A 23,067-nucleotide genomic window follows, 5' to 3' on the forward strand; every position below is an offset into this window, starting at 1 on the left:
TGTATTGGCTGAGAGTGGTCTCTGAGAGCCGAGATGTGTATGTGGGGAGCTGCCTGTGTGTGTGTGTGTGTGTGTGTGTGTGTGGTGTGTGTACACAGTCCCCCAGATCTGAGGGACATGCCACTTTGTGTCGCTATGATGCCGCAAATCAGAACTTTAAGATGCTGCTGATTTTAAGGCTCACGCTGGTTTTAGAGATGTCATGATGCGAAAAAATGTGCATTTAGGAATCGGTGAGATGCGGTAGACAGAGAAGGGGTGGCTGCACCTAGGAAAGAAACTGACGAGGCTGCTGAGCACGTTCCAGGGGCCGTCTGTCCGTCTGCTCAGGAACCACGCGGGCTCACCCAGCACGTGCCGCCCGCTCTGAGGATTTTCTCTTTTGTTCCTTATGACAGCTCGGCGAGATGGGGACTGGTACTGAGCTTCCCCTCCCCACCCCAGTTTACAGGTTGGAAACTGAGGCTCTGGAAGGTCTAAGGACCTTAAATGAGGCCACGTAGCCAGCAAGCGGCCACCCCAATGCAAACGCAGGCCTGGCGCCCAGACCTGCCAAGCTCCATGTGCCCGGTCTCTGAAAAGTGCTGATTAAAATTAACGACCACAGCTCACTGCTCGCCTCGCCTGCACCATCTTATGGACCTTCCCCACGTCGTCCCACCATACCCCTGGGAGAAGGATTTTATTGTTGCTCTCACGGTACACCCTGGGAGGTGACAGCACAATAGGGTGAAAGGACTTGTCCAAGGTCCCCGGCTAGAAAGTAGCAGCAGCAGAACTTGAACCCAGGTACAAACTCCGCCTCCCACAAAGAGTCGGCAGTGTCTAAGGAGCCCAGAGCAGATGGCCACCGCCACAGGGTCGGAGGTCAGGGTCTCCTGATCCCAGCACCCAGTGTGACGCAGCAACTCTGCTTGGCTGTCCCCCTCTTAACTGGGGAAGGGAGGAGAACGTTGCTGCACCTTGGAGGTGAGAGCCAACCTGGCAGACAGATCTATGCACCCTGACCCCAAAACACATGAAGAAGCCACACCGACAGCAGTGGGGTCACAGAACAGCGTTCCAGAGGGGGGAGGGCTACAGAGCAGGGGACACTCCTGGGTCAGTCTCCACGGCACCAGCCTTACATCCCAGAGCCCCTGTCGTGGCAGCTGACCCCCCTGCTCCTGAGCCAGTCTTGCTTCCGTGTCCCCACCTACAGGGGGCAGGAGGCCATAAAATCTGGAAACAGACGGACGATGACTGTGCATTGCTATCTGTAAGCCATTTACACATTATCTCCTGGATTTCCAGACTGGGGGGGGAGGGGCAGCCTATATAAACGCTCCCATGCCTCCTGTCCCTTGGCATGGACAGGGAGAGGAACCTGCGCAGAAAGAAACGTCAAGACAAGACAGTCCCGGTGGCTCTGGTACCCTGGGGAGAGGCTCAAAAAAGTTACGGCAAGAAATGCTTGGAGTGCAACTTTGGCAAAACCAGGCGCTGGGGCGTGGGCACTCCGCGAAGTGCGTGCCGGGAGCATTTCTCCTAGAGACGGGCCTGCTTACCCACAGGCGACAGAGCCGTGGTGTCGGTGGGCTCCGGCCACTCCCGCCTGGCAGGACTCCAACTACACACCCCGCAGGGGGAGGAACAAGCTTAGAAGCAGGTTTTCAAGCCAGATCTCAGGAGGCGTAAGAGGTGGCTGCTGCAGCAATTATTTTTAAAAGATGAACAAATAAATACAGCAAGTAAGTATCAGAACTTGGAGGTACTTCTGAGCACTTGTGAAGAGTGAATGGTAGAAACCACCCACATTTTTAATCCTCATAGCTAACACTGGTCACCGAGGGTTATCTATGTGCAAGGCACTAGTACAAGTGCTTTTGATACTAACTCATTAAGTCCTCACAATCACCCCCTATTAAGGACGGTCTTGTCTCCATGTTACAGAGGAAAGTGACGCACAGGAAGGCCGGGTACCTGCCCAAGGTTATGCTGCCACGTGACCGGAGCCAGAGGTTCTGCTCCAGGGCCTGAGCACGTGGCCACTAGGCCACACAGTCCCCTCCAACGCAAGGATATACCTGAAGACCGACACCTCTGCGTGGCAAGTGGCACAGGCTATTCCTATTTGATGGGCACGTTTCAGAGAGGGAAGTGATGTGCCCAAGGGTCACGTGGCTGACAAATGCTTAGAGCTGATGCCGGAAGCGGATCTCTTGCCTCTAAACCAAGGGCTCTACCAGGGTCCCAATTTGCCTCCACTGGCCAAGCGCGGTGGCGACAGAGATCTGGACTGGTAAGTGGGCAGTTCCCAGCATTAAGACGTGAGAATCAAGTCTCATAAACTAGGAATGACGATAACGACAATTACAGCAGCTGAGATTCATGATGCCTGCTCCGTGCCAGGCACTGTTCTAAGGCTCAATGTGCATTAGCTTTTAACCTTCACGAGCACCTACAACCCCCACATCACACGGACGAGGAAACCGAGGAACTCGGCAGTACCAGGCAACAGAGTGAAGATCCTACCAAGATTTTCTGCCTCCTTTGGAAGACATTCATCAAAGTTTAGACTCATGGGACATGTGACCCTTCCATAAAACAGGAAGTCAAACTTTACTTTCTTCTCCCTCTGCCTTGCACAAACAGACACACACAGGTGGCCTTGCCTGGCAATAAATATTTTAATTTTTCTTGTTTCATTTTTATGATGACAAATAATTTTCAAGTTTATTTCCTTTTTTTGTTTGTTTGTTTAAATACAAAGCTAAACCACAAACAGGTACAATCAAGACATTTTATCTCACATCTACACACTCCCGTTGGATCCTCCTCCAATTAATGAGCTGACCGCTGACCAGGCTGGCGTGGGGCGGGGGAAGACTTTCCTAGGTAGCACCGTCGTGAGGCCTGGGTTGGGGGGCGAATCGAGGACGAGGGCAGGCTCTCACACCTGTCTCCATTCACATTTACCTGGGACCAGAGTGAGCCGGAGACCCCAGCCCCCTGAGCTCCTAGGCCCCGGCACCCTGGACTGAAGGGACAGCGCGTGAGAGTCGGTCCTGCCTAGGGAGGGAGCAGGAAGCCCCTCACTCCTCCTGCCGTCACAGTCGGGGTGAAAACTTCAGCCCTATCCTTGATCCCTGGGGGCTGCTGGGCCCTGCCCACCACCCCTGCACGCCCGGCGCCTTTCTCCGAGGCGGGCAGCGGTGGCCGGGGCGGGGGTCCTGGGCCTGCAGGCTCATGCTCCAGTTCTCGGCTGCGTCTTCACAGGAAGGACACCGGGTGGTCTGACCGGACAGAAGGCCTTGACAGCAGCTCTGGAACTTTCAACCCAGCAGAATCGGGGGGTGTCGTAGGGATGGGGTGGGGGTGGGGGTGTCAGGTAAGTAATTTCTGGTCCCACTACAAAAACTTTATTTTTGATTAGAATAGAGTACCATCTCAAATCTCTTCTACAAAAACCAAAAAAAAAAAAAAAAAAAAAAACCCAAAAATAATAATGCAGCCACTTCACTCACTTCAAGACCTATATACATGTAAGTTGTTTTCTGTGGTTTTTTTTTTTTTCTTTTTTCTTTTTTTTGATTTTTCTTTTTTTGGTTTCCTTTTTTGATTTTTTATTATTATTATTTTTTTTAAAATAAATTCAGTGTTCACATTTCTATAAAGAATTAACCCAGTTTTAGGAAACCCTGGCCTGGCAGGGTCGGTAAGCAACGCTTTTCCCTGCCCGCGTCTGGTTTCACGACCCGCCCTGATGCGTCGAGGTGCCCAGAAAAGCGGCAGCCCGTGGAAGAGAAATCTACGCCCGGCCCGCGCGCCCGGGCCGCAGGGTCAGTAAGCTTTCGAGAAAGCAGAGGGGAAGACTAGCTTACTGTGAAACCTCTTTAAAAAATATTCATACACTTCGATGCGCGCCTGTCGAGACGTCAGGAGAACAAGAGCTTGGGAACATCCCGTCCAGGCCGCTGGGAGGCAGCGTCTTCCTCGCACGCCGACCCGGTCGCTGCGCGTCCTCGGGAGTGCGGGGACAAAGTCCTGGCTCTTCCTCCGGAGGCAGGAGGCTCGCCCGGCCTCCCGCTTCGAACATGACTCTTTCCTCTAAAACCTGTGCCGCGTCTTGGACTGCACGCACGGGAAGCACGGACGTTCGGCTTGTATGCAAAAAAGGTACAAAAACAACTAGAATATAAAAGTTTTGGTAATATAAGGCCATCTGTTCAAGTCCACCTAGGAAACCTGTAACAGATATTTAAATACTACAGTGAAAAGGCATCTTAATATATTTTTTTAAAAACATCTGAAGTCATCCGCTAAGATTAAGTGTGTAAAAAAAAAAAAAATCAATTCCCTTTGAGGGCACTTTGTCCTTTGAAGAAGGGAGGGTGGGCAGGGAGGGCGACGGCCGGCTAATGCTTCAGCCACGGGTAGGCTTCGATGGAGGCCTTGCTGCGGTCCCCATAGTCATACAAGAGCTCCTCCCCGGCCTCGATGTCCCGGGAGGCGATGAGGATGAGGTGAGGTACGCCGTCGATGTCGTGCAGCTTGGTCTGGCAGTTCCCGCACTTGCTGTGGTTGATCAGCCTTCCCAGGCGGTTCGTCTCTCTGGTTGCATCCACGCTGGGGGGGGGGGGGCGAGAGAGAAGCCTGTTAACCCAGGCAGAGCGCGCTTGCTCTCAACACTGGTAGGAAAGAGATTCGATTCAAAAGCTATTTTCGGGAGCCCGGAGAGGCTCCGGGCGGGGGCCTGGGGTGGAGGTGGGGGAACCCAAAGGGCTCTTTATGGAGACACAGGAAGCAACTGCAGAGTTTTGCAAAATAAATAAATGGATAAAAATCAAGTCCACCGGCCACCGCCAGGAAGGAGCAATTAGCCATTTCCAGAGCTGCTCTGGCCAAGCGCCCCGAAGAGGGGGAGGCCAGCGAGCTGCTCAACAGGTTTTCGTGGGACTAGTCCACGTCTGCCCCTCGATGGCGGACATGACATCCAGAATGGCTCCCATTCCAAATATTAAAAATGGGAAGAGTGTGGGGGTGGGGAGGAAGGAGCTGCAACCCGGCTTTGAAAGAGGCAGTGAGAAAAAACAAGCAGCAGGACGGACACCGAGGCTTGGGCGCTCTCTGCGGCCCCTGGCTCTGCCCAGAGGACGGAACAGCCACGCAAAGCGACGGCGCACTTACCAGTAGGTTTTGCTCAGATACTGGAAATAGTACATGTAGCAGCCCGTGGACGGGTCTTGTGCGTACAGAGCCTCCCGCTTCTTGGCGTCGGTGATCTCGATGAGGTCCCCGTGGTATTCCACCACGAAGTCGCCCCGGGAGAACTGCTTGGTGGCTATCACGCCCCTGCCCTTGCCGTCGATGAGGTCAATCTGTCGGGAGGTGAGCAGAGTGCTGGTTCAGGGTGGCAACGGGTGCTGGCGAGCAGGCAGCTCCCTGCGAGCTCGGGCCTACGCCACTCCGGAGCGGCTTTGTCAAGGCGTGCCAGGATTCACTCATTGTACGTGTACGGTTGGATGGGTTTTATTAAACGTATACAGTTGTGCAACTATCAGCACGGTCTAGCTTTAGGACACTTCTGCCACCACACAGGTTTGGTTCCTGGGTCCATCTGCAAATCAGTCACATCAGATCCTCAGGAGAGATCTGCTAGGTGGGTGTTGCCCCATTTTGCAGAGGAGGAAACTGAGGCTTAGACAGGCAGAGCCCTATGTTGAAGGCTACACAGGCGGGCAGTGGTGTAGCAGGGACCGAAATCCACACAGCTGGGCTCTCTGCGTAGGCACCATGCTCTACGCCTCTCTTGGCAAACAACAGGACCCAGTACTCTGGGTCTTTCCTTCATTCCATAATTTACCCCCTTGTGTTTCGCCTCGTTCTATTACACGTGGAGTTGGAGGGGGCTGATCGAGGGGCCCAGGACTTAAGTTTGGGTTCTCCTGAGGGTCAGAACCGGCAGCTTTCTCACTTTTGGGCCCTAGGACAGACTCATCTGGCCACTACTGTGGCCAAACCAAATGAGTCTGAAATACACTAGGAGAAAAGCAACTTTCTTGGGCATCGCCTTTCCCAGGAAAGCAGAGCCGAGGGAAGCCAGACAGAGCCGGCTGCATGCTGCAATTCCATTTATGTCCCCTGTCCGGCTGAGGCAAACCCAGAGACAGAAAGCAGACAGTGCTTGCCGGGGCTGCAGGGGGTGGGCAGAACCACTGGTGTTGGGCACAGGGTTTCTGTCTGGGAGGATGAAAACGTTCTAGAATTAGACAGGGATGATGGCTGCACAGCATTAGTGCACGAAACGCCACGGGTTTGTATACTTTATAATGGTTAAAATGGTAAATGTTGTGTGTTAGGGGTATTTCTGCACAATTCCTAAAACAAAAAGAGTTTCCCCAGGATAATACTTTCCATACAAGGCCCATTTATGTTTCTTCAAAAGACACTTCCCTAACGAGTTTTAGTAACTGGCCCTCTGACAGCCTACGGGAGTCCGACTGGTCACAGTAGCCACCGGAGGGCTAAAGCCACGTGGCGGCCACGCGGCTGTGGGACCAGGGAGGTGAGCGCTGCAGCCCAGCCCGATGCAGGTAGTGCCACCCTTACCTTCATGCCTTCTTCCTTCCCACTCTCGATCAATTCATCTATTCTTTTCCTTTCTTCCGACTGGGTGGAGAAGCAAGAAAAAAGAAGAGCAGGATCAGCCTTCTCCCCAGGCGGTTCTGGCTCTTTCCATGGCCTCAGCCCTGGCCGCCTAGGCCACGCCCACAGCGTCACAGTCGACATCAGTCCCCAGGGGTGCCAAGGCTCCCAGGCACCTTTCTCCTTTTCTTATCACCCCTATGTTGTGGATGATCTGTCACCTGAGGTTCAACTGGACTGGAAGGGACACAGCAGTGGCCCAAAGGCAGAATGGGGCTTGTAGGTATGTTCTGTTTGGCCCACACAGCGTTTTAAAAAATGTCCAAATTGGCCAGGTGCAGTGCCTCACACCTGTAATCCCCCAAATCCCACTTTGGAAGGCCGAGGTGGGAGGATCACTTGAGGCCAAGAGTTCAAGACCAGCCCAGGCAATACAGTGAGACTCTGTCTCTACAAAAAGCTAAAAAATTAGCCAGGCGTGGTGGTGCATGCCTATAGTCCCAGCTCCTCAGGAACCTGAAGCAAAAGGATTGCTTGAGCCCAGGAGTTCAAGGCTGCAGCGAGCTATGAATTGGGCCACTGCACTCCAGCCTGGGTGACAGAGCAAGGCCAAAGTGAGACTGTCTCAAAAGAAAAAAATGTACAATCACTGACATCCAAAAAGCAGGACTCTGACTTCACATAAAATCAGCTATGACAGATTAGAGGCTACGCCCTTGGAACGGGACATGTGTGCCACGTCCCTCCTCTCTGAGGGCCCCGCCAGACGTCTGTTTAGGATCTCTGAGCTCCATCTTTCCAGAAGCCACCGCCAGGGAGGAGAAGAGGGCCCCCCACCTGGAGGGTCAGCACAGCCCTGTGTCACCTCTTCCACAGGGCCCCCCTTCCTGCTCCTACCTCTGTCCCTAACCCAGGTCCCCCCCCCCCCCCGTGGGCGCACAGGACACCAGGGAGCAGAGGGGACTATACAAAGACATACCAGAAGCCCCAGACCAGCGTGGCTCACCAGCATGGAGCGCCACGGGACCGGGTGACGTGTGTGGGGGGACGGCCCCAGCCGCCCGGCTCGGATCCTCCCCACGCGGAGGCCAAAACCAGCTCACAGCTTCTCCAGCTACTCAGTCCACATCTGCAGTGTGCCAGGCCCCATGGTACTTCGGACACTGGTGAACAGTGACCTCAAGGACAATCCCCGATCCAGCCACCTCCTCTCTGTGCCTGCTGCTGCCCTCCGGCAGAGCCGCGGCCAGCTGGCCGCTCTCCTGGCTTCCACGCCGACCCCGCACACTCCAACATCCACAGACGTGAAGGAGATCGTGACATTTCCCTGCTCAAGGCCTCCCAGTGGGTTTACTTAATAGCAATGCACCAATGTTGGTTCCTCAGTGGTGACAAATTTACCCCGGCAAATTAACAGTTAACAGTGGAAGAAGGCGGGTGAAGGGTGCTATGGGAACTCCCTGTACTACCTTTGCAACTTTTCTATAAGTTTAAATTATTCCAGAATGAAAAGTTATTCAAACAAAAGGCTTCCTGCAGCTTCTCACTGCCACTGAGATAAAATTCAAACCTTTCCTGACGGTTTAGCGGTTCTGTAGGCCACAGACCCTGCCGTCCTCAGCCTCATCTACCACCCTGGCCCACACGCACACCCTCAGCCATGACTGCTGGCTGGTTCACAAGGCCAAACTTCTTCCTGCCTCAGGGCATTTGCACTTGCTGGTCCCCCTGCCTGGAGTGCCCTGTCCCCGATCTATTTGCCTGGCTTGACCCTCACTTCCTCAGAGAAACTTCCCTGACTACCATGGCTAAAGGAGCCTTAGCCTAGCCATCCTACCAGACCACTCTGTTTCATAAGACTAATGACGAAGTCCTGTCCAAAATTATCTTGTTCTTTTAGTTATCTTTATTAATCACTCTGCACTTGAATAGAAGCTCCGTGAGCACACAGAGTCCCTGCAGGGGCCTGACCTAGCTTACTGTGGGACCTCCTGGCCTAGAGCAGTGGCAGGAAGTAAGCCCTCCAAGCACCAGCACACACACGCCACTGCCTTGCTGCGCGATCAATTCGCTGCAAGTGTGCAGAGTCCTGGGGAACGTGGTGGCCTCTGTAAACGGGAGCGGTGCTGGGAAAACCAGGGCGCCAACTGGGGATTTTCCTGCTGGGACCGACCGCAGCACGGAAGAAATGAGCTGGGGCCAGGCTGGACGCCCAGAGGCACGGCCAGGGAGGCAGGGGCTCCCGAAGGCCAGAACTCGGGGCACGCCGACCGCCAGCTCTGGGCTTGCTAAAGGGAAACTGGCAGCAGCCCACAGCCGGGCCTAGAGGCAGATGGACTGGCAGGGACGCAAGGTCGGAACCAGGCGGGTGAGGGGGGCCTGTGCATAGGAAGGAGGGGACCTTCCCCACATGGAATCAGCAGGTCGCTGTGCGTGTCGGGCCTGGGGCTGAGCTGGGGTTGAAGACACCGGGGCATTGCCAACAGGCACGGTTCCCGGCCCAGTGCTGGCCGCCACCCGACCCGGAGCCACACCAGCCAGCGAAGGGGCCCCCGCAGGGAAGTGCCAAGGGGTTCAGCAAAGCTCTCCAAGGCTCACCCTGTGCCCAATCTCTGCAGCCCAGATGCCACCCTGTCGCCTTGGACCTGGACCCTGCACCTAGACCCCGCTCCGCCCACTGTCTTCAGACTCAGCGAGGTCTCTGAGAAGCTACAAGTTTCAGCTTCACTCCTGACCACCCGGCCCAGAAGGGCAGTCAGGTCCGGACTGACCTGTGGCCCGGCTGCCCTGCCCTGCCCTGCTCTCTGCAGTCAAGAGAACACACTGAGTGGGGGGAGGAGGCAAAAAAGAAAAAAAAAAAATACTGTCCTGGCCAGCCACAGGCCCTGTGTCCCAGCCAGTTACAGCCATCAAAGCCAGCCAACACAGCCCGACTGCCATGGTGTTCGCTCAGCAGGGCCAACACAAACAGTGGGGGACACAGCTCTCGCTCACAAGTGGCTCTCCGTCCGGGAACAGAGCGAGTTTTATTGTGCCTGCAGACCATGCTCCAGGGACCCGAGCCCTGCCCTCCGCTCCTCTGCTGCCAGACTGAGCAGACTGAGTCCTGGCCCGCTGCAGCCGCCACTCCTCCCGCAGCGAGCCCGGCTTCTCACCAGCGAGGCAGGCAGCTGCCCCCACCCGGATCCCACGCGGCCCCGGGCGAACCTCGGCAGAGGCTGCTGTGTGGGCGCTGCGGCTCCGAGCCGGCTGGGAGGCGGCCCGGGTTCTGCGGCCTGGCACCGCCCCGCCCTCTGCAGTGCCGTCTGGAAGAGTGACCCAGCACAGCCTGCCGCTGCCGGCGAGCGTTTTATAACAGCTCGCTCCCTCTTGGCGGAAAGACACTGCCTTTTTCAGGATATGAAGCCAAAAGCTGTTCTCTGGGGGGAGAAAACGGACCCCTTTTTTGGTTTCTTTTTTTAAAATGAAGTTTCATCGATTAAAAGAAGGAGAAACAATGAACACTGGACCACTGTGTATCTGGATGTTTAACATTTAAAATGCTGAAGGAATTTACTGAGGATTGAAACCCTAAAACTGCCCGAGCCGGGGCCCCCAGCTCTGTGGGCAGGAGCAATCTCGAGCACGGCTCCCAAGCCAGGCGGTCGCCGTTGGGGTGTGGGAGAGTGGAGGGGCTGCCCCAGTGTCCCTGAGTGGGAGGGACCTGGCCTCGCCCTGGGTTTCCTCCTTAACAGAAAGGCAACAGCCACACCTCATTGCACCAAATATTGACGGACCGCTGCATAGCTCAGCCCTTTGCAAACACGGCGGCGGAGGCCTGCGCTGCCAGCTGCCTTTCCCACCAGTGTTCCCTCCGTTCCGCATGTTCCTAGCGATGACAGCCGGGGGGAGGGGGCAGAGGGCAGCAACAGCACAGGGAGACAACAGCACAGGGAAACAATGGTGACGACAGTAACGGTTAACTGGCGCTTGCTGTGTGCCAGGCATTGTTCTAAGCGTTCTGTATGTGTGAACACATTTAGTACTCCACCCAACAAGCCCACCAGGTACTACGTCACCATGCCATTTTACAGACAGGAGAGCCAGGGCAGAGAAGGTAAGTGACTGGCCTAAGGTCACATAACCAGTAAGCGGCTCCAAGCCACTGCTCCTGACCACCCTGAGCCACAACATGGAAACTTCCAGACAACAGACAAGACAAGCCTCTGCAAGAATGGGTAGCCTTCCCCACGGTCCCAGGCTCCAGTGGCCCTGCCAACAAGGACTGGAAAAGCCACCGTCACAGTAGTGCCTGGCTTCCCATGCCACATACTACAAGGTCCAGGGCTCCCTCACAGAAGTGTCATCACCAAACCTCACAGTGATCCCATCAAAAAAGCAGAACAGGCCAGGCGCGGTGGCTCACGCCTGTAACCCCAGCACTCTGGGAGGCCGAGGCAGGAGGATCACTTGAGCTCAGGAGTTGGAGACCAGCCTGAGCAAGAGCGAGACCCCATCTCTACCAAAAAAGGAAAAAACTAGCTGGGCATGGTAGCACATGCCTTTAGTCCCAGCCACCTGGGAGGCTGAGGTAGGAGGATGGCTTGAGGCCTGGAGTTTGAGGCTATAGTGAGCTGTGATGATGCCATTGCACTCTACCGGGGGTAACAGAGTAAGACTCTGTCTTAGGGGGAAAAAAGACAAAAATACAAGGCAGAGCAAACTGTGATGACCCCCGATAGACTAAGGAGGAAACCAAGGCCAGAGAAGCCAGAGACTTGCCCAGAGATGACACAAGCGAGGCTGCGGACGCGCAGGTCTAGCACTGCCCCCTGGGGCACCCCTGCCCCTCCAAGAGCCGAATCAAAACCAGGTGACTCTACCTGCAGCTCAGCTTTGCTCTTCCTGGAGCTCCTTCGGACAGGGTAGAAATCCGTGAGTTTGCGATTCTGTTGCGTTTTTCCTTGAGCTCTGGGTGAGAAGGGAAGAGAAAATAAACATTAGGACTGAAACTACGCTCCCAGCTGGGAGGCTCACAACTGCTTAGGAGGCAGTTCTTGCAAAACGGTGCCACTTAAACACCTCTGTCCACTGGAGCCTGGTGGTTACCCAACTCACCAGCCCATGAGGGCCTCGGAGTGTTTTGAAGCCAGGATGCTTACTCTCGTCTGGGGGGGGGGGGGCAGGGAGGGGAGGCTCTTGCATTCTGGACCCGAGCCAGACTGAGTTGCTGACAACTAATAGCATCACTGACAGAGTCTCTGGGAGTCTGAGGCTTTGACAGAGAGAGGCTGAGAGGTGACCACTTAGCCCGAGAGGGACACCTGAGCACGCTTCCCTAAGGTCAGAAAACCCAAACTGCTCTGGATTGGGAGGGGGACTCCCGGGGACACTCACTTTTTCCGAGGGACTTGTTTGCCCTTGATGGGCTTTTTCAGGGCTTGCTTGGCGACGGCTGCATTGGTAGGATCACAAGACGAGGTTGGAGTTTTTGGAGGTTCTGCTGCTTCGGATTTTTGGTTTGGAAAAGGTGCCAGGGGACCTCTCCTGGCGTCTTTGATCTTCTGTTCCTCGGACTTCGTGGTATTCCGTATTGTATTCCCAGAATTTCTTTTCTCTGCAGGCAGAGAGAGGGAAAAGACCAGGGGTTATTCTATACTGTCTCCCCAATCTAGACCTTAAGCTGTGTTCTAAGACAGGCTTTGAGAAGAGAGGGCCCTGGGTGTGCCAGGCAGGAGGGTCCTCCACCTACTGAGCCCTGTGTCCACTAGCGGCTACCACAGGAGTGAGTGGCTCCAGCTCCACTTATTATTTTAGAGACAGGGTCTTGGTCTGTCATCCAGGCTGCAGTACAGTGGCCTAATCATAGCTCACTGCAGCCTCCAATTCGTGGGCCCAAATGATCCTCTTGTCTCTGCGTCCCAAGTAGCTGAGACTACAGGCATGTACAACCCCACCCCAATTTTTTCCACTTTCTTTTTCAGAGACAGGGTTTTGCTCTGTCACCCAGGCTGGAGTGCAGTGGTGCCATCTTAGCTCACTGCAGCCTCAAACTCCTGACCTCAAGAGATCCTCCCACCTCAGGCTCCTGAATGGCTGAGCTGGTACCACCACACTGGGCTCAGTTTTTCATTTTTTTTTGTAGAGATGGGGTCTCCCTTTGTTGCCCAGCTAATCTTGAACTCATGGCCTGAAGCCATCCTTCCACCTTGGCCTTCCAAAGTGCTGGGATTACAGCTGTGAGCCACTGCACGTGCCTCTAGCTCTACTTTTTGCCAGAGATACTAGACAGAGGTTTTGGGCTTCTGCATCCTGATGCTGGAGAGCCTGCAGGCAGAAGCACCACAGCCAGCAACGCTGATAAGAGCGCTCCATATACAGCTTTCTGGAATTAGGCTGCAGACTCGAGATCAAAAGCTCAATGCTTAAAGAATGAGCCAGCACTGGGGACGGGACTAAGGAGACAAAGCAGAAACTCTCCCGGAAGAGCTGCCTGGCTTGCTTCATTTCAGACTCTTACAAAAAGTCTCCCCTTCCAGTGGGGTTGAAGCCCCAGGTTCACAGTGGTTCCCGGCATGGCGCCTGGGCAGACTGGTCCGTGTGTTTTGAAGCACACTGTAAACGATCTGTTACTGAAAACACTTGTGGAGTCCCAGTGCTGGTAAACGATTTGCTGGTTTCTTTATAAATGATCTACTTTTTAAAAATAATAAGGCTGGGCACAGTGGCTCATGCCTATAATCCCAGCAATTTGGGAGGCTGAGACAGAAGGATTGTTTGAGGCAAGGAGTTCGGAGACCAGCCTGGGAAACACAACAAGACCCTGTCTCTACAAAAATAAAAAAATTAGCCAGGCATGGTGGCATGTGCCTGTAGACCCAGCTGCTCAGGAGGCTGAGGCAGGAGGATGGCGTAAGCCCTGGGGTTTGAGGTTGCTTTGCGCTATGATGACACCACTGTACTCTAGCCCAGGCAACAAAGTGAAACACTGTCTCAACAGAAAAAAAAGAAAGAAGAAAAAGGTAAGTAATGCCCTATAATACACTCACTGCTGGCAGATGTAAAATGGTGCAGCCACTTTGGAAGTCTGGCAGTTACTCAAAAAGTTAAACATAGAGGCCAGACACGGTGGCTCACGCCTGTAATCCTAGCATTCTGAGAGGCCGAGGTGGGTGGATTGTTTGAACTCAGGAGTTCAAGACCAGCCTGAGCAAGAGCGAGACCCCGTCTCTACTAAAAATAGAAGAAATTAGTTGGACAACTAAAAATATATAGAAAAAATTAGCCGGGCCTGGTGGCGCATGCCTGTAGTCCCAGCTACTAGGGAGGCTGAGGCAGAAGGATCGCTTGACCCCCAGGAGTTTGAGGTTGCTGAGTTTGAGTGCTGACGCTACACCACTCACTCTAGCCCAGGCAACAGAGTGAGACTCTGCCTCAAAAAAAAAAAAAGTTAAACAGAGTTACCATATGACCCCACCAATTTCACTCAAGAGAATTAGAAACATATGTCCACACAAAAATCTGCACAGGAATGTAGCAGCTTATTCCTAATAGTCAAAAAGTAGAAACAACCCAAATGTCCATCAAGGGATGAATGGGTAAACAAAATGTGGTCTGTCTATACAATAGGATATTACTCAGCCATAAAAAGGAATGAAGTGCAGATACATACTTCAAGGATGAACCTTGAAAACATGATGCAAAGTGAAAGAAGCCAGAAACAAAAGACTGCATACTGTGTGATTACATTCATACAAAATAAGAATAGGCAAACTCATAGAGACAGAAAGTAGTTTAATGGTTGCCTTGAGCTGGAGGATGGATGGTGAATCCTAATGGGCACAGGGTTTCTTTTTGGGGTGACAAAAATGTTCTGGTGTCAGACAGTGATAATGGATGCATAACTCTGCAAACATACTAAAAAACCACTGAATCATAAACTTTTAAACGATGAACTTTGTATGTGAATTGTATCTCAACAAACCAAAGAGAAAATTAACTAAATACATCAAACCTATTCAGATCATTTTTACTCCTTTATACACCTTCTTGGGTGGAGCCAGAGGAACTTAAGGCCAGGATGTCATGCATACTCCTGGGAGTGTGTGGTGCTGGTGAACTGTCCTATCAGTCAGAGTCATGGACAAGAGCCTGTGGGGTCTCCGAAGTCCATCTGACCCAATTCTAATCACAGCAACACCATGAGCCGAATGAGCTACTTTTGTGCCATATCACCATTTAGGACAATGCACATTCTGCCCCATTCCCAAAGGATGTAAGACTGGCCAACTACCATTTCTAGAGAGAACCCTTTCCCCACCCCTATGTGGCAGTGCTAACCTAAGTGCTGCACCTGCAGGGACAATTGACGATGTGCGCCTCACGGTCCAGCAGGGGAAGGGCCAACACGTGGAGCACGTCACACAGCCCTTTGGCATTCATACCCTTCAGAATTGCCCTGTGTGTGAGGTCAGACTCCTTGTTCTCCCAGTTTACAGATGAGAGACCTGAGGCTCAGAAAAGGGTACCAAGCTGCTCAAGCCTCCTTTCTGGTGGCAAAGTTAGGACTGGAACCCAAGTCATGTGAGGACCAAATGAAATAACATCACTCTGTGCACCAAGGGAAATCAAGCCAAAGGAGGGCTCCTGCCCCCAGTTCAGGGCTTCCCTAGCCCTGATTCTCAGATCTGGCCCCAGAGGTCGGGCCAAATCATCACTTATGACACTTTCTGTTAGCGAACACAAGGCTTCCTTATATGGAGCAGCCAGAGGCTCTGCGTCTTTCCGACAAGTTTTAATTAGAAGGGAGCATGGTGAACTGGGGAAGGCTCACACACCCCACTGCAGCTTTGAAAGGGAATATTTGGATTAGAGCAAGATTGCTAAGAGGTTTCAGTTTGTTTTGCAGGTCCAGGCAAAGTTTTCACAAACTGTGTATTTTCTTGTCCAATATTTTAACTCTAAATCTCATTGCAGAGTATGCTGCTTCAGAGAACAGCACTGAACGCTTGAGTGGAAAGAAACTTTAGAAATGGGGTCAAGGCCAGCTCACAAAAGGGAAGGAAGTCAGTTCCCTGCAATCGCCTGGTCTGTACAACCTGGACTCATTATTTCTGCACTTTTAGCACTTGTGAGCCTCGCTAATTACACGTCAGGTGTATTTTTTTGCAACTTGGCTAGAAAATCAAGCTTGAAGGACATGCTAACTCTTATGAAAGCAGGAAGAACCTGTCAGACCAACAGGGCACACACCCTGGAACAGGCCCCTCTTTAGCAGCAAGACAGAATACAGCTCAAACCTCTCGAACATGGAATTGAAGAGGCTGGATAAATATATACTATATATGCATTCCTACGGAGAAGAGGTTTCTGCAGCCACCAGCTGTGATTAAAACAAGGCCACTGTGGAGGCTTACCTTCCCGTTTCCTGTAGATTCCGGCGAACGGTTTCCCCTGGCATTTGACATCGTGAAGTGCAACTGAGTTCTCTTCCTGAAGGGGGGAACGCATTCCAGAGCATTTGTTCGGGCTCATGTAGGAATAGATCTTTGACTGCCCGGTAAATACGTTCTCCTAAAAAGACAAATGCATATTCTGAAAGAGGCTTGAAGAAGAAGAAGATCCTATAGCATTTAAGGGGACAGGGGGACACGAGAATACAAAAGACAAAAATCACACATCATCATCTCTCAAAAACTGAGCTACTGTAGAATGCCAGCCCCAGTTCTCTCAGGTTTAGAATCTCAGGTCTAAGTCAATGTGTTTCTCCAACACATGGGTCTCTAATTTCGGTCACTAAGGGGACATGTGGCCAGCTGGAGAACCAGCTGCACACAAAGGTCTGTATAGGAAGGAGACAACCTACCAGCAGCGGGGAGGTCAGAATGACCTAAAGGGCCGGGCCAAGCTTAGGAGTCAACTCCCCTGGCAGGAGCCTTGGTGACTCTAGCTCAGAAACAGGCCTCAGGGAACCCGATTAACCACCGGGTGCTGAGGGCAGCTGGGAGGGCTTGTCAGAACTGCCCGAGCCCTCCCCACTGCCCGAGCCTGGCCCAGGAGCCTCCCCGCACTGCGGTGGGAAGGAAGACTTCTCTCGGGGCGACTGGAGGAAGCTAATGAAAGCAGAGGCTACAGCCAGCGCGTTTAGGGCGGGCGGTCACTCCGCTGCAAAACCGCACCTTGGCGTCGGTAAGGGAGTGGGCAGGCCGGTGGGGCGGCTCAGGTCACTGCTGGCGTCTCTGGGTGTGGGGCCTCTCCTCTGAGCGAGCAGACAGGAGGGCTTCCCCAGAAACAATGCTAGAGCCTCGCTGAACCATTAAACACCGAGTCAGCGAGACCGTGACCTCTCCAAGGGACCCGGGCAGGCCCCGCGCACCCTGGGAAGGCAGCCACCTCCGGGCAAGCTGGGTCTCGGGGTGTGCAAATGCCATAAAGGCACCGTCAAACTTTTCCGAGGTCAAACGCCGCCAGAGTCATGGCGGAGGCGAGTGTGCACGCCACTCCCAGCCAGGCGGCAGAAAAGGAAGCTGCCCGGCGGCCGGGCGCCCCTGGGCGGCGCGGCGGGGCCGGGGGGCGCCCACGTGCTCGCGGCCCCGGCCGGGCGGCGCGCCGCGTGAGTGCGGGGAGGGTGCCTGCTTACCCCGTCGGTGCGGGGCCTCCCCGGGCCCCTCCGCTCCACCATCTCCGGGCCCGGGGCCGTCGCTGCCACCGCCGCCGCCGCCGCCGCCGCCTCCACCGCGCGGGGCTTGGACATCTTCCTGCCTGGAGAGGGGGACCCGGGGGAAGCGGGGGAGGGGGCGCTCAGGGCGCGGCGGGGCGGGGAGCGGGGCCGCCCGGGCCGGGCGCCGCGGAGGCGCCTCCCGCCGCAGCCATGTTTCGAGGGCCCGGCGGTGGTGGGCCGCCCGCGCCGCCGGGAGGCAGGGGCCGGCCGGCCGGGTCGGGCCGGGGCCCGCGTCGCCCTCCCGCCGCCCGGCCCGGCCGGGCCCCGCGCGCCGCCCGCCCCCCGCGCGGCCGGGCCCGACACACCCACCTGCAGCCCGGCCAGGCCCATGGCGACGCGCCCCGCGCCCTCGGCGCCGCGGCCCGGCCACCACCGCTGCCGCTGCCGCTGCTGCTGCTGCTGCCGCCGCCACCAGCGCCGCCGCGGCGCCCCGGGGAAGGGCCGGCGGCGCCCCACGGCGCCCCCTTCCCCCATGGCCTCGAGGCAGGGCCCGGCTCCCGCGCGCCGCGGCAGCCCCGGGCCGCCCGGAGCGAGGCTCGCAGGGAGGGAGGCGCTGGCAGCGCGTCCTCCGCGGCCCGCCCGCCCGCCGTCCGGCTCCGGGCCCGGGGAGGGGCTGGCAGGGGCGGGCTGCGCGGCTCCGCGGGCGGGCGGGCTGCGCGGCGGCGGCGAATCCCGGCTCGGGCGCGCCCCCTCGCGCGCGTCCTCAGCCACTCGGGGAGGAAGGGGTGGGAAACATGATAATGACGGCCAGGCTCTCGGCCGGCCGGCTCCTTCTCTCGCTGGCTCCTGGGATATTTTGGGAGCCGGGACGGCGCCAAGCGAAACCAGCAGCGGCGAATGCGGCAGGCCGGGGCCCTCGGGTGTGCCTGGAGCTGTGCTCCGGAGCGCTTTATAGGCGTTTAGCCCTGCCCGCAAGCGCAAGGGAGCCAGGTCCCGCTGGCATCTCCGTTTAAGACGGTGATTCTGTGGTTCAAAAGACATGAGGGGTTTGCACAAGGCCACAGATCTAGGAAGTGATGGGGCAAGTGTCAAACCCAGGCGGGCTGTCTTAACCGGCAGGAGACCCTGGGGAGACAGAGCCGGTGGGTTACAATGACAAGTTTTGCTGGGTGCTTCTCTTGCGTATGCTATCTCATTCAAACCTCACAACAACCTTATTAGGGTAGATACCATTATTATCTCTCTTCTACAGATGGGGAAAGCGAGGCTCTGAGATACATGGAGTTTGGCCAAGTTCTCAGAAATAGATGGGTTTTCAGCTCAGGCCACCTTGGCCACAGAGCCTGCACTCCCAGCCACTACCCTTCCCGGTTACAGATGAGGCCATTGAGGTTGGGAGGAGCAAATGGTGTTGCAGAATGGTTTAGCAAGTCATCCTGTACTCCTGTCCCCTCCATGAGAAAATGTCCTATAGGTAGGGTTTCAGTCACTCTGGAGGCTGTCTCAGCATGGTTCACTGCCCTGGGCCACTGTGCTGTAGCCATCAGGGCTGGTGGGCCCATAGCCAAAGACTCACTGTATTTATGCAAAGTCATAGGTGCAAACAAGACTACAAGGTATCCAGATCCTGCTGCCTGGGTGGTGGCCTGGGAGTCAGGGACTGGGTTTCTCTCCCTACATCTACCCAGAGGTGCTTTGTGACCAAGGTTAAGTCACTTCCCCAGCCTGGGACTCAGCATCCTCGTAAGTAAAAACCAAGAACCTTGAATTCCATAATCCACCCACGGCACCTTCTAATATCCACAGATAAACAAATGGCTGTTTATAGCTGCTTCTCCACCTCACCTCCCATTAACAGGAATAAAACTGAGTAGGATTAAGTGACAGGATTGACTGCTCAGGACAATCCCTCCTCCTAAATTAGCTCATGCATTAGCATCTTTCAAGGCAGGGTCCCCACCCCAACCACTAACAGCAGTGGGGAAGGGTACTCACTCTGCCTGTGCCTTCTGTAGAAACTATGACACCTGAATACCCAAGGGACAACTCACAGGGTGGAAGAGGATTTGAAAGTGACACTCTGATACCCAGGCTGAGCTATTTGAAAGTGTCTTCTACATCTGCAAGGCCAAGAAGTTTTGCAGTTTTTTGCCAAACTACCATGAGAATCATGGTTTTGGAGCAGGAAGCAGCCACACAGATCATCTTGTCCATTTCACATACTATTTTAATACCCTCCAGCATGGCCATAGGTATTTCTGCATCTTAGCTCCCAAATGCAGGAGATACATTGCAAGCTAAGCACCCATTCCTCTCAATGCTGCAGCTGTAGTATAAAAGCTCTTAATGTTGCCCAGGATTTCACAGAAATATAACTCAACAGCAACAATACTATTCACTAACACTTATTGAATGTTTACTACGTGCTAAGACTGTAAGACTGCATTATTTGATTTAATCTTCCCATCAACTTATGAAAGGATACTATTATTCCTATTTCACAGATGTGGCAATTGAGGCTCAGGGGAGATGAATCATTTGTCTAAGAGTTATATGACTAAGCAGTGACGACCCAGTGCTGCTGTATCAGGGTACTTTACCATAAACAATGTATATTGCTTCTCTCAAATTCAAACACTAACATACTAATTCATTTGTTCAACAAACATTTATTGAATACATGCTTTGTTCCAGGCCCTGTGCTAAGGACACAACAGTGAACATATGGAGAGACAGAGCATGGTGAGGCAAGAGTGGTCAGTAGGACCCTGTAGGCCATGGTAAGGATTGTGGACTTGATCCTAAGAGCAAATGGGGGTGGAGAGGAGTAGTGAGGGTCACATGATAAAAATCTGTCCTCTTGGGACCATTCTAGCTGCTAATGGATAATGAATTGGAGACAGCAAAAGTGAAAGGAGGGAAAGGAAATAGGAGGCCATTCAATGGTGGCAGTAGAGATGGCCCCTCAAACTAACATACTCAGGATTGTAAATGTTTACATAATTATAAAACTTCAAAACCAGAGGTGAGTTGCCTGGTATCTGAACAGTCTGTTCATGTTACCCAGCAGGGCTCTCAAAGTGAACTCCAAATTTGGAACAAAGAGTAATTTTCTAGGCGAAAAAGACTGACCATTCATTTGAAGTGCTGTAAATGATTTGGTATTTACAATTCTAAATATCCAATTTAATAGTTTGTCAGGGTAATGAAGCCTAAGAAACAAGTAACTACTAATTTGGAGGTCAAGTAAGACAGTGAGAATCATTAACCAATAATTACAAAGGGGATTTGTAAGCCTGCCATGGTAGAAGCTGGAAAACATTCATCTTCACTTTGGCTAAGTAAGGGAGGAAGGGTGGAACAAAGAAAGGCACGCCATAGCTAGGGTCTGGACAGGGACGGTGGACTTCAGGCTTCTACCTCGGAAAAATGGGAACAACAATTTGTAAAGATTAACTGAGAGGGACTGAGTGTGGGGGCTCACACCTGTAATCCCAGCACTCTGGGAGGCCAAGGTGGGAGGATCCCTTGACTTTAGGGGTTCAAGACCAGCCTGAGCAAGAGCAAGACTCTATCTCTACTAAAAATAGAAAAATTAGCAGGGTGCAGTGGCCCATGCCTATAGTCCCAGCTACTCGGGAGGCCGAGGCAGGAGGATTTCCTGAGCCCAGGAGTTAGAGGTTGCAGTGAGCTGCAATGATGCCACTGCACTACAGCCTGGGCAGCAGAGTTAGACTGTCTCAAAAAAAAAAAAAACATTAACTGAGATAATAAAGTGCTTGGCCCTCAATGGTAATTATTATTTATCCATTTTTAAGTATTCCAATTGTAATTTCCCCCCATAGATTAATTAAAGCAACCTTTTTTTTCTTTAAAGGCACTGCTTCTGAAACAGTTTAAATGATTTTGCAGTGTCAGGAAAAATGAACCAAGGATAGTCTTATTAAGATTTGTCAGAGAGTATTAAATATACCTTTAGATGCTTAACACTTTCCTAAAGAAAAATATTGGTCTGAGTTTTTTCTCTGTGAATTTGGTGATGAAGCTCTTTAACCTGAAGTTCACTGTGCCTCGTTTCTTCATCAGGACCTGGGTAAGTCTTTTCCCAAAAGACCCTACAGGAATCCTGGGAGAATATATGATGCAACTAGGTGCAGGGCCTGAAAACAAAGGGGCCCAATAAATATTTGCTGAATGAATGAATCATATTATTATTGCTATAGGCAGCGTACTGCATTAAGGCAGATTCCTACTAACACGTGATTCCTTGGAATCTTGAGGAATATGTCACACCTCAACTTATTTTTTAAAAATAATAATTCTGCTCAACTGTCACGCTCAAGTTTCTGGCCCTTTAGCGCGAAGGAGACAGTGGCTGGAAAGGACCAGCGGCTGGAGATCTCTTTGCCGCATGGCGTGGAGATGCGCTGTCCTGACAGCAAACTAAGTATGCGAGGAAGGACTTCAGGCAGGGACGTCGCCTCTCGCGGCGGTCCAAGCCCACTCAAGCCATCCCCCGTGGGCGGAAGTCCCGACCAGCTTCGGGGCGAAGGGCCGTCCCCGCGAGGTGCCAGGGACCCGTTTCACCCCGGACCGCGCCCGCGGGGCCCGGGCCTCGCCCCGGCGGCGAAGAGCTGACTCAGGGCGTGGGGAGGGAAGGCAGGTGCCCGCCGCGGCGTGCGCTCCGACGCGCTCCCCAGGATGTAGGTTACGATCCGCGCCCTAGCCTGGGGGTCACCTCCAGTCCCGACGCGAGAGCGCCCCGGGTGGGCGCAGCCCCGCCCTCTCCCCCGCACTTGCATCGGTAACCACCATCCCCTGGAGCCGCCCGGCGCTTTAGTTTCCAAAGAGCTTTGACACCCGGATCCGCTGCTTCTGGAGAGGAAGGCCAGCGGATGCCCACACCTCGGAGAGGGGAAACCGAGGCACGGCAGTGGGAGGGGCTTCTGGGGGCTTTGGAAGCCGGCGGGGGGTGCCGGGCGGGGAAGGTTCCGCCGCAACCCCCCCTCCGTTCTCCCCCCTCCCACGCGGGTCCCCGCGCTCCGCCCGAGCCGCCCGCAGGAGGGCGCGTCCCCACCGCCGCTCCCGCCACCCCAGCCTCCCTCCAGAGCGACCCCCGAGCCAGCCGCCCCGGTGCTGGCCACTGGGCAAATACCTCTAGCCATGGCCCGGCTCAGCCACCGCCTGGGATCTCCCGGGAAACCGAGCTTTCGAAAAAAGTTGCAACAACTGTAGCCAACTGCTCCACCGAGCTCCAGCTGCTCTCCCTGATTGGCGCCGCTGCCCGCCTCTCTGCAGGCTGCCGGTCGTGATAGGCGGAGTCGGAGGGAGAGCCCGCCCTTCTCTCCGCCTCCTCGTCGGGGGCGGGGCCAGCGGCCTTACTTTCTACAAACGCTTTCAGGACAGGTCCCGGCGGAGGAGGTGGGAGGGGGTTTAAATTTGACCGTCTCCCGCCGTTGATTGGCTGCGGTGAAGGGACACCCCAGCTGCCATTGGGAGGCGCCAAACTCCTCCCCCTCTCAGTGCTGAAGCTCCGCCTCCGGAGCTTTAGCCCCGCGGCTGGAGGCTCCGTCTTAGAGTAGACCGGATCTGGGACTTCCGGGTTTTTTCGGGCTTGACCGGAACCCGACCTTTGACCCCTCAACCTCCCCTTATGACCTGGGAAGACTGGCTGTCAGAGCAGTTTGGCAACTCTGCCGCCTGGACCCCTCCAGCAGTTTGATCCATTGATTCGTAGGTTTGACAGGTTAATGGACAGAGTCCATTATTCCAGTATTCAAAACCCGCTGGCACATCTCCTA

General features: G+C 54.2%; 1 protein-coding gene across 5 annotated transcripts; it reads right to left on the bottom strand.

Moving 5' to 3' along the window:
* Positions 1 to 2,650: 2,650 nt before the first annotated feature.
* On the bottom strand, positions 2,651 to 22,548 carry KMT5A (lysine methyltransferase 5A). 5 transcript variants are annotated; one of them, XM_012782182.3, is made up of 8 exons: positions 22,422 to 22,548; positions 17,246 to 17,367; positions 16,023 to 16,179; positions 12,004 to 12,223; positions 11,490 to 11,577; positions 6,592 to 6,651; positions 5,170 to 5,360; positions 2,651 to 4,608 (listed from the first exon to the last, which is right to left on the bottom strand). In XM_012782182.3, exons 1-8 carry the CDS (start codon positions 22,429 to 22,431, stop codon positions 4,398 to 4,400), a joined length of 1,059 nt encoding a protein of 352 aa, XP_012637636.2. In that variant the 5' UTR covers positions 22,432 to 22,548; the 3' UTR covers positions 2,651 to 4,397. The 5 variants fall into 5 exon arrangements, with proteins under 5 accessions (XP_012637636.2, XP_020138482.2, XP_012637638.2 ...); XM_020282893.2 differs by lacking the exon at positions 22,422 to 22,548 and adding an exon at positions 17,636 to 17,930; XM_012782184.3 differs by lacking the exon at positions 17,246 to 17,367 and having other exon boundaries at positions 22,422 to 22,535.
* Positions 22,549 to 23,067: the final 519 nt, after the last annotated feature.

This window comes from Microcebus murinus, chromosome 22 (genome assembly GCF_040939455.1).
Source record: "Microcebus murinus isolate Inina chromosome 22, M.murinus_Inina_mat1.0, whole genome shotgun sequence".
Classification (NCBI taxonomy): domain Eukaryota; kingdom Metazoa; phylum Chordata; class Mammalia; order Primates; family Cheirogaleidae; genus Microcebus; species Microcebus murinus.

What these genes read in the sequence shown, in the direction of transcription:
- KMT5A (XM_020282894.2), bottom strand. Translation starts at nt 17,800, where the DNA reads ATGGGGGAAGGGGGCGCCGTGGGGCGCCGCCGGCCCTTCCCCGGGGCG. An exon ending in TGGGCCTGGCCGGGCTGCAG is followed by an intron (nt 16,180 to 17,635) that starts GTGGGTGTGTCG and finishes TTGTCTTTTTAG; the next exon opens with GAGAACGTATTTACCGGGCA. An exon ending in AATCTACAGGAAACGGGAAG is followed by an intron (nt 12,224 to 16,022) that starts GTAAGCCTCCAC and finishes CTCTGCCTGCAG; the next exon opens with AGAAAAGAAATTCTGGGAAT.